Consider the following 11929-nt stretch of genomic DNA (forward strand, 5'->3'; position numbering starts at 1 on the left):
ACACACACACACACATATACACTTTTGCACAGGAAGAAAAGGGAACTGTATGCAGAGAAAGTGCTCTTTCTTTGCCCTTGGTGGTGTGTGAGAGAAACAAATGGGCACAGTGTACGTTGTGTCTATTTCGAGGTTATATAGACGCTTTTGTTAGCAGTTTAGATCGCTGTCCTGCCAGCGAAAGCCAGATGGCATGCAGCACTTAATGTGATCAATGCAGTTTGCGCTGAGAGTGTTATTATCTTCCATCAGTTCAGGTCAGTTTATCAATCAGTTTAGCATTTATTAGTCCTGGCGCCCACCAAATTGCATGCATGTGACCAAAGGCCATTCAGGGTTTTGATAAAGTCTCCATTTCTGGATTTTCTTGAAAAGCTAGATGAACGCAACCTCACTGGACCAATTCTACAGTTTTATTAGTGTCATTGTGAGGCAGAGAGCCCAGATTACGTATGTTTTTCTGTTTTGATCAGATTCATTCACTGCTGTGAAATGATGTCAAACTCATCTTAGGTGGGCCAGGATAGGGTGAGGTCAAGTATGAGCAAATTTGGGCTGCTGGAGCCCGGTGACAAAACTGATTAAATTATGTTTCTTTTTCCAGCCTGGGTTCAGCTCTGTTTTTGTAAAGACTGTAAGAGATATATTGTATGCCTAGAGTTTACAATGCTCCTGCACTTTAGCAATTTTAAAGTGGACTTTATAAAATGCTGCTGACCCAGTCTTAGCATGAAAACTCTTAGTCTGTGTGGTGCAAAATGACACACAGACACCCATGTTCATAACTGAGTCTTATGAGTCACAAATGAATTTGCCAAATGTATTACAACTGGGATCGCATACCTTTTTGATTTCACCCTTCCCCATAGCCATTGCTTTGTCTGACCACTGATAATGCTTTCTGTAGCACTTTGATACATTCTAACGACACACTTTGACACTTTCACATCATCGTCAGTCCAAAAAAATAAAAATAAACAAAGCCTCCAAAAGTTAACCCACTCAATACATTTATTTTAAGTGTGTTAAGTGATTTTTTTATATACACCATGTAGTACTATGTGGAAAAGCAGAGATATATCAGGATATCCATTTTTTTAATAAAATGTTAGAATCTAAAAAAAAGTTGCATTTGTTAATCAGAAAATCTTGAGGACTCGACCGCCTCAATAAGAGCTAAAGTGAAATTATTTGCTATTAGGAGATCATTTTGACTTCATGTCTCTTGGTATAAACACAGAACTCAAAGAATTCCTATTTTAAATTGATGGGGAAATCCCCAAAACAGCAAGGAGGGTTGTTTTTGCAGCCAAGCCAGCAAACACTTTAAACAGTTTTCATCTGACTTGACCTGTGATTCCATACATGCCATTTCCACGTCTAAGTAAACAATCAAATTAAAGTTAATTTAGCTAATGCTTCAGAATAACTCCCCAAATATGTGTCTAGTGGTGTTTTGCGCTGGCTTGCTTCTAGAGGGACTTTGACTTTGTTATAATGCAGCTTCGGCTGATAAGCAGTTCGTGTGAGTCGGCGAGGTTCGTGCATGCACAGAAACCTTTTGGTTTGTTGAAATACTATAATGTTTCCTCCATCACAAAAAGGTTCTGTGAACATACACAAAGTTGCACATACGTACACATATATCAAGCACATTGTAAATATATACGACAGCTGTGAGAGGGTTTGCCTGGCGCTTTCACCAAATGAATAGTTGTGTTTGTTTCCACGAGTGCAGGAGCCTTAACTTATCTTATTATTGGAAGGTTGGACCTTGAAGACAAGTCATATCCCTTAAAATACCTTCAGCAAAACCATTTTTGAGTATGCCTGTAAGTTCTTATGTCCGTGTCAAGATTTGTGCTTTACACCGGTTGTCACACAGCAGGTGAATATTGTACTATTATGGCTGGAGCATTCCAATAAATATTTTCTGTTGTACTCACATTCCTTAAGCTTGGTTGTGTGCTTCAGTTTCATCAACATATTACTACTTGCCTGTAGTTCCCAGGAACTCCAGACAAAATGCCTGGATACTCTGAATGTAAAATGTGTCGAGAAACAGCAACACGACTGATGTGTATAGCAAAGGAAAGGGGTTTCCACCCGATCACATTGGGTAATAATTGTTCATTCATCCTAAAAAGAAATTTATAGAGTGAACCAAAGATATATTTTCAGTGACTGGGATCAAAATCCAGTATTTTGCATATTGATTTCTGACACTTTTTACTGTTGTTTCCTTTTAACTGCTCTTACTGCAAACTTTAGCACAGAGGATCTGGTCTTCATTGTTGATCAAACATGCTGCACCTTTGTTCACTCTATCACCTCCTACAAGGACAAAGAGCCAAATTCAACACCGCACCCGGACTGAATATATCCAGCAGTAAATTAAAAAGAGGCTGTAAAAGAAAAGAAAGAAAAAATCTACATGTATTTTATGACATCTGTTGAAGAGTATCCCTTTTCTCAAATGTATTTCTTAGACTATCTTTCTAACCCCCAGAACAGTGTTTAAAGTCACAGGCTCAGGTATAGCTCCCTGACATTTTCATTTCGCTAGTGCGAATTTTGAAAGGGTTAATGATGTTAGGGTTTGTTTGGGTTTTTTTTACATTGCAGTAGATATAATTTTAAGTTTCACCTTCCTTTTCACCTGAAACCTTTCTACATTTCTAAAGTGCTTTGCACTTTTGGCAAATCACTTTGTAAACTGCTTTTAAAGGTGCTATATAAATAAAGTGTATTATCATTTGTAATGCTTTTTTTTCCGTGGGAATTGCAGAAAATGTATCCAGTGGACAAAGGCATACAGAACATACTGTCAGCAGCTCATTAGAAGCTTTGTTTAGTTACAGGAATGTCGTTTAAGGTGGATGTCCTTAAACTGAACATAAGTCTTTTTGTGTGTTTTCTCTGTCATACAGTCCCCAGTGTGTTTAAAGACGGATTATTTATGAGCTTCACAACAGTGTTACCTTTCTCCGTGTCTGTTGTGATTCTTACTCGCTCTCATCAAGGATTATTTCAGTTTCCTCAGGAAGCCGTGCTCGTGTTCAAACATGCACATTCTTGTTCCTTAAGCACCGTCAGTAGCCAGTTAGCCAAAACATGTGTCCTCCTGTCTTTTTTAAGTGTCTGTCTCTGTGTGTTCAGATTGGGATCTGTGATCTAGGCTATAAGCTGTCGTAAATCATGCACAAAAGTGTGTGTGTATATATCTGTGTGTGTGTGTGTGTGTGTGTGTATATCTGTGTGTTGGGGGGTAGAAGCAGGTTTGCTCCTGGCAGTCTTGTTTCGCTCTTCTTTATTTTCTGCTTTCCTTTCTTCTCTCGTCATTATTGTTTCCACACGGATGTTTGCTGGCAGCCTGGAGTCAATTCAAGGAATGCTATTAAGAAAAAAGATAGAGTCAGGAATCTATTTGCAACAGAGATATGGAAAACAAGAATAAAATTTGTAATAGCTCTCCGGGGGGAGAAGACCTCTTACGAAAATAAATTACGAACTGATGTATTTGTTATACTCGACTGACAGTTTGGAATTCAGAGCCCTAATTTTTTGTTACATGGAAGTCAAACATTATAAGGCTGTTTTCCCATTTTGCTGGTCCTTCCTGCTTAAACGACTTTAGATGTTCTGAAAATTATCAACATTTCTATTTTTCAGATATCAGAGCTGCCAGGTTCTTTGTATTTTGTATTTTATTAATCTTTGACCCTCCTTTTAATGTTCTTCATCACACTTTTTCCTTTACTTTCCTTTGCTTTGGGTTATAGTTTTTGCTAAGGCATTCATGTGGCTATTCAAGCGAAAACCCTCCAGCCCTCTCCTCCTCAGGCAGCAAATTCGACTCTGTGACCCCTGAGCTCTGTTTGTTTGTATGTATGCGTCTGCCAAAAAACCACTGGGTTTATGTCAGGCTTAAGCAGACATATTGCCTCCTATACTCCTAATTGACAGACAGATTGACACCTTCACTGCCCAAACCCTCCACCCTCCAGGACCTCTGAGTCCCTTCTGCCCTCTGGGAAAGTGATGTCACCAGGTCAGGAGTTTTGTGAAGAGTGATGGGATTGATGTCGGTTCCTTTCCTGCATGTTGAACTCTTGTATTAAACTTTTCTGGGTCTTATAGCAGAGCGCAGTGCAACACCAGCATCTATATCTGGGAGTCATTTTTGCGTTATTATAGATAAGATAAGTATCTAAGTTGCATTCAGTGAAGTGTTTTACAAAAATAATTTTCTAGGTTTTATCTCAATTCAAGAGTTATTCAAACAGACAGCTTAATGAAAGCTTTAGCTTTTATTTTTCAAAGTCACTAATCACTGCACTGGCTTTTCAGTAAAAATCAGTTGAAGTATGTGCAAGAATTCTATATTTGGCATTAGCAGAGAAACAAAGACTGTGATTGTAGACTATGTTCAGACCAAGGGATAAGCAATGAGACTGAAAAATGAAGCCAGAGTAAAAGTATTCAAAGCCACTGAGTAAGTAACTTTGTTTCGGAATAATTCTCTATTTTGTTGTCTTATTTCATTGTTTTATGTAAACAACACTCTTCTTCCATATTTATTGATACAAAGTTGCTCTTGTAAAAGAGGAAATTTTTTTAAAGTGAAGTGGTTCACAGTTTTCCAAAATGTCTGGTTTTGATTCTTTGGCACCTGGTCTCTTCAGAAGTGTACCCTTTCTGCTGGTCAGTGGAGCACAGATGCTACACCTTAAATATGACTCATTAGGAGAGAATTCTAATGTCTAAACCCCGGTTACAGTTGCAGTGAGATAAATATCTAGAGAGAGAGATTTTTTTATATATTAGCACATAATTAGCTGGTTTCCACTGCATCATCCTGTTTAACCAAGCTAGCATTAGCTCACAGCTTATCTGGTCACTCCAGTGTTTGGTTACTTGTCTCTTAAAAGGCCATAGAGGCTCCAAAACAGTAGTCCACAAACCAAACCAGTGACACATCCATGTTTTATACACTTTGCCTTAGACCCACTGTCTGTGTGCTTAAAAGTGCAGCCTCCCCATTTATTTAAATGATACCAGACTGAGTGGGTAGCCAGGCAGGCAGTAAAATAACAGCTGGATCATCTGTAAATGGCAGACACTGAATTCCCCATTTGTACTGTTTACCCCGTTACTGTTTATATTAATACTGTGATACAAAACCACAGAAGAAGAAACCTTCTTCCTCCTAGTATTATAAAGCTTCATTCATGGTTTTGGCACCCAATAAACCCTCATACTGATGGCTATATTAATCAAGCTTAGCATTCAGGCAGTTTCGACCATACTACCAAAGTTTTGCTATGCTGGATGGAAGAAAACTGTGATTTTGATTTTGTTTTCAGAGAAGCCTCCTTATTTTTTTCCCTTTTTTAAAAAAATGCACACCAGCTCAAATTAATCCCTCATGTTTGTTCTTACATCCTTCTTCTCTTAGCGCTCTGTTAGTTTCCTTCTCTCTGACAGAAGCCTCTATTGTTGCAGTCAGCGAGCAGCAGTAACATGATGACCAAGAGGGCCTTCTCTCTCCATTGTATCCTGATGCAGTGCCTCAGTTTGCCCTCACTTGCTGTTCATTCCCAGTGTGGTCACGGGCCACTGGCAGCCACAGATCCCAGTCAGCCTCAGCCTCTGGTGGCCATTTTGGCTCCCTGTCAGTAAGAGATCATTACACAGCCCTACTGTGATAATGAAATCACGAGTGCACACCAATGGAGAGAGCCCAACATGCTGACGAATGCGTGTAGATTTCACCTGCTGCACAGACAAATTGAAAAACGGAGACTTAGATGCACTTGTGCATCTCCAGATGCACAAGTGCCGTCTGATTCGTTGTTGGGCATCTTTAATCTGTTGCAAACATACATAGTGTCGAACACATAAATTTGCAAACAGTTGTATTCAAGTGATACAATACAACTCATGAGCTTTACTGGGCATATCCAACCAGTCACCTTCTTTTCTGACTCTCTTTAGATGATTTGCACATCATTGCACTTTGGCTTCTTTTACATGACAATTATGCATTTATGCAATGTAATATATATAATGGGCTGGTAACAAAAAGGTACATTATCAACAAAATTTGCAGGTTTAGAGCAGCAAAAAGTTATTGGTCATGTTAGACCTCCTGATTCTGTCAAAGCATTTATTATTCCTGTCAAACCAGGATGAGAGTGATTAAATAAAAACTAGTTCAGGGGCATCCCTAATCAGGATACAACAGCTGTGACCTCATGTTGCTAGCAGCTCATCTCCTCTTCACTCAGCACCCGGAGCAGCTAATGGAAACAAAACCCTAAAATCTAAAGTGTCATCAGGATTTCCCTCCCCCTTTTCATCATCCTCAAATCCTTTCCTTTCCATAGCATGCTCCAACAAAGAGCATTGAGATTCACATCCCTTTACCCCACAACTCAGCACAAACCCATCATCACAGACTTCTTATGGGGAAACACTCGAGCTTATATCCTCAAGGCTTAAAGGTTTCTTTCATTATCAGAACCCTACACCAAAGTTTAATCCTCAAATGAGACCAGGACGAGGCCGCTTGTCATATTCTGGAGTAAAGAAAGTGTGTGCTCATTCGTGTCACAGCCTTTTTGAGCTGTGTTCATGTTCTGTGTTCATTGGTCGGACAGTTATCTTCACTGCCATGTGTCCCACTAATGAATAAAAATCGTCACGGAAAAGTTAAAGCAGATAAGAGTGAAGGCGAGTCATCACATTGGAAAGTGGAACTGGGAGAGTTTGCGGAATCTGTGGAAATACTGAGAACTTTGGACATTTTGATGAATATGGTTTAAAAAATCCAGATTGAACAACTTATTAGAGATATTCAGAGTTGACTCAACATTTTTTAACATTCTTCCTTAACTGAAAACTCTCCCTTTCCTGATAATTCTATGTTTGTGTTAAACCACAACCCTTAAATCCCGGAACGTGTCTGTGTCATTGTACTGATGTTCTGACACAGTATTAGTCAAGAGATCAGAGAGAAGACATCAAAACGAGCCCACTCCATCCTATCATCAGTTTGTGGTTTATATGTTTCATTGTCCAAGCACGTGTGTTTCTGCCTATGAAAAACTGAAAATGTACAGTGCAAAGGTTTTGAGCCACTCCTAATTTCTTTAGAATTTGCTTCTAGGAGCCAGACTTTCTTGTGATGTTTATTAAAATGGTCTTGAGCAACGATTCTCGGTGCTTTTTCACAGTTGTTTGGACATTGGCTGCTTTTTCACAGTGTAGTTTGTGCACCTGACCAGTTCAAGCAACTGACTGCTGACCTATGGCTTGTTCAAGCATAAAAAGGCACCTTACTCAAATGATGAATCAGTGTTGTGTCAAAACATAATCGAAAACTTCGCAAGGTACCAATTTGAAATTGCAACTTTGGGCTAGCAGCCTGTAGCAATTGTTCCCATTTATCTAGCTGAAGCAACATCAAACAAAAAGCTTAAATGGCCTTCAAGGAAAACTATTCCTGAAGACTACTTAAAGAAATTATAAGAAAGACGCCAAAGGGAATTCAGGCAGTGATGAAAAATAAAGGTGGCCAAATACCAAATACTGACTCTCACACTACAATTGTACAAACTCTGTTTTTGCTTTCTATACTTTATTTCCATGTAGGCTTGCACATGTTTTAATATATCCCTGCACCTATTTCCAATTTTGCTAGCAAAACATAAAGAAATTTGAAGTGGCTCAAGACACAATATTGTAAATATGTCCATGTTCTTTTCCTTGCAATCCTAATTTTAGTTTACAGAATGACTCCAGAGCTGCTGTTTGAGTCTGAGGGATGGTTTACCACATTGGTTCAAATTAAAACATCTCAACACCTATTAGATGGATTACCATGCAATAATATGCAGATGTTGGATTATGTTACCTTATGTATTTGACAGTCTCCTAGCACCACCGTGTGGATTTACATTTGGGATTTCGAGTGAGACTGAAAACATAAAGCAGTGTTAGCTTGGTTTTTATAACAGGGCCAAAATAGTTAGTATGGATAGGATCAGTCTTGTTCTCTTATTGGATGCTTTCAAATTTATATAAAACTCACCTCCCACTTTATTAGGTACACTTGCTCAACCGGTCATTAACAAATAACTAATCAGCTAATGACATGACAGTAACCCTTTAGCCATGCAGACATGGTCAAGATGAGCTGCAGAAATTCAAACCAAGCATCGGAATGGAAAAGAAAGCTGAACGAAGACTTGTGGCATGGTTGTTGGTGCGAGATGTGCTGAAACTGCTGATATACTGGGATTTTGACACACAACACTGTCAGATCTCAGTCCAATTTGGCATGTGGTGGAAGGGGAGAAAAATGTGCACCAACTGCTTCATGCTCTCACGCTAGTATGGATAAAATCTTGTGCCACCAAGAATTAAAGCTGTTTTGAAAGGACGGTTATAATGGGGTCCAACCAAGTAATAACAACATGTACGTAGGTGTTTTTGTACTTCCATTCTTCAACAACCATCCACCCATCCAGCGTCCTCCATTTGTCCAATTCAGGGTTGCTAAATGTAGCTCACATGAGCTAGATGTTCCATTTATATCCATCTCCCTATTTATTTATTTAGAGCGTGAAAAAAGTAAATAAATACTTGAATTACATATGAATCGCATGAGTTGAACTCTATATCTTTTCTACACACCTATTGTGCAAATGTATTTACCACACAGGTCTGGTAAATACTAGTCTCTATTTAAATACTGTGGATGTTAACCTGGGTGTTGGGTGGAAAAAGACCATGGCTGCTCAGCAAGCACTTCCCTGAATAAATAATGAGGTCGGAAAAAATGTAATTGGACAAAGCATCAGTGTCTTCAGCACCTTGTTTAGGCTCTGTGGTGAGGCTCGTCTTTCTGTTTATATCTGGATTATAGATCGAGTCTGGAACGGAGAAGGCTCCCTTTGTAATTAACTGTTATAAAACATTATACAGAGGGCCCGTGGCGTTAGTGTGTAAAATCAAAGGCCTGAACAGTTATTCACTGTTTACACAAATAGCAACCGCACTTAGCTTTCCCCTGCTCGGGATAGCTTACACTGACACACACAAACACATGAGAAAATAAATGGACACGAAAACACCGAGAGAGGTTTTCGGAAAACCTCAGATGTCTCACAGTGATTAGGTTTTTGTAGATGTGTTGATCGCTCTTCGAACATGCTGTTATCCATTCCTTCCCTACCAGACGAGATGCTTTAATCATCTTCTTAGACATGGTCTTGGAAGCTCCGTTGATTTGGAAACCAGTGAAAGAAGCTAAAATACAGGAAGCCCAGTGAGGGCGACTTGGGATTCAAGCTGAGCCGCTTTGGTTTAGGGCGTTCTGACTTGCAGTAGTTATAATTTGCCCGCGGGGATCTGGCTGCACTGCGGTGGATCGTCTCCTCTCCCTTGTCATTTGCTTGTCTGTGTGTGGCTTCATGCTAGTGTGGATGTTTGTGTCCACCGTTCTCTGTGACGCACAACCAAACTAACCTCTGGGTTGCCTGGACACACTCCAGCCCTCGCTCTTTATCCCGTTTGTGTATGTTTTCTCATGCCAGAGCTACCTTTTTTTATGTTCCGCTTCATTACGTTCAAAAATGGCAGGAACCTAACCAATTGTAAGTCTCTCAAATTATTCAATTATTACTGCTTACAATTACCAGACACTCCCTTTATTGCTTTCACCTAAACACAGGCGGCTCTTCCCCAAAAGGGTGAAAAACATCCAAAGGAGTATCAGTTTATGCATTTGCGGCTTGTTGAAGGGGTGCTAAGCCCTCTGCAGGCCCACCGCAACATGAAGTCATTATTACTGCATATTTTAGTAGGAAATTACATATTCCGGGGATAAAATCTGTTTAAACCTGCATTAAGTTGTAAAGTTACCCTATCTCTGAGGAATCGGCAGTATGCAGACCGCTGCCCTGGTAGTCATGTGTGTGTGTGTGTGTGTGTGTGTGTGTGTGTGTGTGTGTGTGTGTGTGTGTGTGTGTAAGTGTGTGTCCATGTCTGGAAAGCCCATTTAAGATCTGCACAGACAGGGAAAGGGGGTTAACTGACCTTGGCCCTTCAGTCACTTAACACTCCACAGAGAGAGGTAACCTACTGACCTCACACTCACACCAAACCAGGATGGGGGAATGTGTGTGCAATTTTTACAGCTTGTGGAGTAAAATTAGTGCTTTTCGCACTTTGTACCATCTCTTGTAAACCATCCAACTCTCATTAGCAAAAGTGACATTTCTGCAAAGCTGTAATAAAAGAATGATGTGCAAAAGAAGTAGAGAAGCAGTTAAATTCTCACTAGGCTGCTACACAATAGTGTTTTTTAAACCCCTATATATGGTGGCCCTGAAAGGTCAAACAGACTGCAAGTTAAGGAAACACTAAGTAAATAGAAAAATGCAACAAAAGCGTAGAAAACACAACGGAAGTTGAATAAAACACAGAAGTAGAAAAAACAAAATCCAGAAATGTTTCTGGGGACACAATAATGTGATGGACCAGCCACAGAACGGACAGAAATCAAAAAATACAAAATACGGAGGCGTCATTAAAAGCAGTTGAGGATTCATCAATGTTATGTGTTATATTGTTGTTTTAATTGCACACTTCATATAATACTGTAGGTAGTTTGCTATTGCCCATCTACTGTTGGCTTGTCATTTGTGCAAACTCTTCCGTCACATTATCGTCTCCCCAAAAACATTTGTGTGTTGTTTTGTGACTATTAACAACTTTTTTCTATTTCTATTGGGGTTTTTATTCAGTTTTATTTTGTGTGCTTTTTCAGCATTTTTCTATTTGCTGGTGTTTTCATAAGCTGCGGTCCGATCGACCTCTCGGGGCCACCTTACCTATCAGAGTCGAAATGTTTGACTATTGGTGTTATTGTTCAGCCAATCACAGCTGAGGCCTGTGTCTTAGCTGTGATTGTCTTAACGTCCCATATGGTATGACTTAAAGCGCATGACAAAGTGATCTCACACTGAGCGAGTGGTCTGCCGGTGAGCGTGGGCTTTGTGTGTGTGTGTGTGTGTGTGTGTGTGTGTGTGTGTGTGTGTGTGTGTGTAAAGGATAAAAAAGCACAGAGAGTGAGACAGGAAGGGGAGAGGATGATGATGACTGTGTTAACCGGGATAAGAATCGTTACATTAACGAGGAAATTAAAAGAAATGCCCCAAAAGAAGCTCACTGAGTGGAGTTGCATAGCTGTAGAAACAAGGTTGCTCTCTTTCTCCTTTCATATGTTTTAAATTGTGGCTCAGAGTGACAACTCTCTGACGCAACACGAATAAAGTCCGACGTGAGATATTAATTCTTAAAGCAGTTTACTGTGAATAAGGACATTTATGTGTATTAGATATCTGCCTTTGAGTTTGCCTGATCTGTAGCCAAGCAAAGGCAGCAAGGAGCAGCCTTTCCCTCCACAGAAGTGGAACTAGTTGGTCTTGTGGGATATGCTAATGTAGACTGACCTCTAGTGGTTTTCCTGTGAAAGAGTCGATGAAATTGATTCATGTTGTTCAGACGAACTTTAAAAGCACCCTCTCTTTCTCGCCCCTCTGACCTCTCAGCAACGGGTTTCCTGAAGATGGATTCTGCCAGCCGTACAGAGGCATAGCCTGCGCCCGCTTTATCGGCAACCGCAGCATTTTTGTCGACTCGCTGCAGATGCAGGGGGAGATTGAGACCCAGATCACAGGTGAGTTTGAGCGGGCTAAACCTCCTTCGAGCCAACACAAATCGAATTAATGTTTTGAGAATAGATTCAATTTACTTCTACATCCATCATAAATACATATTCATTCATAAGAAACGTTTAGTTTGTGTGTACAGGCTTAACTTGATGAAGATGATTCCATGTTACTAAATATTTAGTTCC

General features: G+C 39.9%; 1 protein-coding gene across 1 annotated transcript in view; it reads left to right on the plus strand.

Moving 5' to 3' along the window:
- The window catches only part of ror1 (receptor tyrosine kinase-like orphan receptor 1), a gene marked incomplete at its 3' end in the record, with an annotated part of 117188 nt that overhangs the window by 103284 nt on the left and 1975 nt on the right, over positions 1–11929 (plus strand). Inside the window, exon 5 of the mRNA XM_005737027.1 lies at positions 11622–11749. Within this exon, the coding sequence (XP_005737084.1) occupies positions 11622–11749 (128 nt within the window). The remainder of the gene's footprint in view (positions 1–11621; positions 11750–11929) is intronic.

Source organism: Pundamilia nyererei, unplaced genomic scaffold (genome assembly GCF_000239375.1).
Source record: "Pundamilia nyererei isolate P.nyererei 1_Seehausen unplaced genomic scaffold, PunNye1.0 scaffold00072, whole genome shotgun sequence".
Taxonomy (NCBI): Eukaryota; Metazoa; Chordata; class Actinopteri; order Cichliformes; family Cichlidae; genus Pundamilia; species Pundamilia nyererei.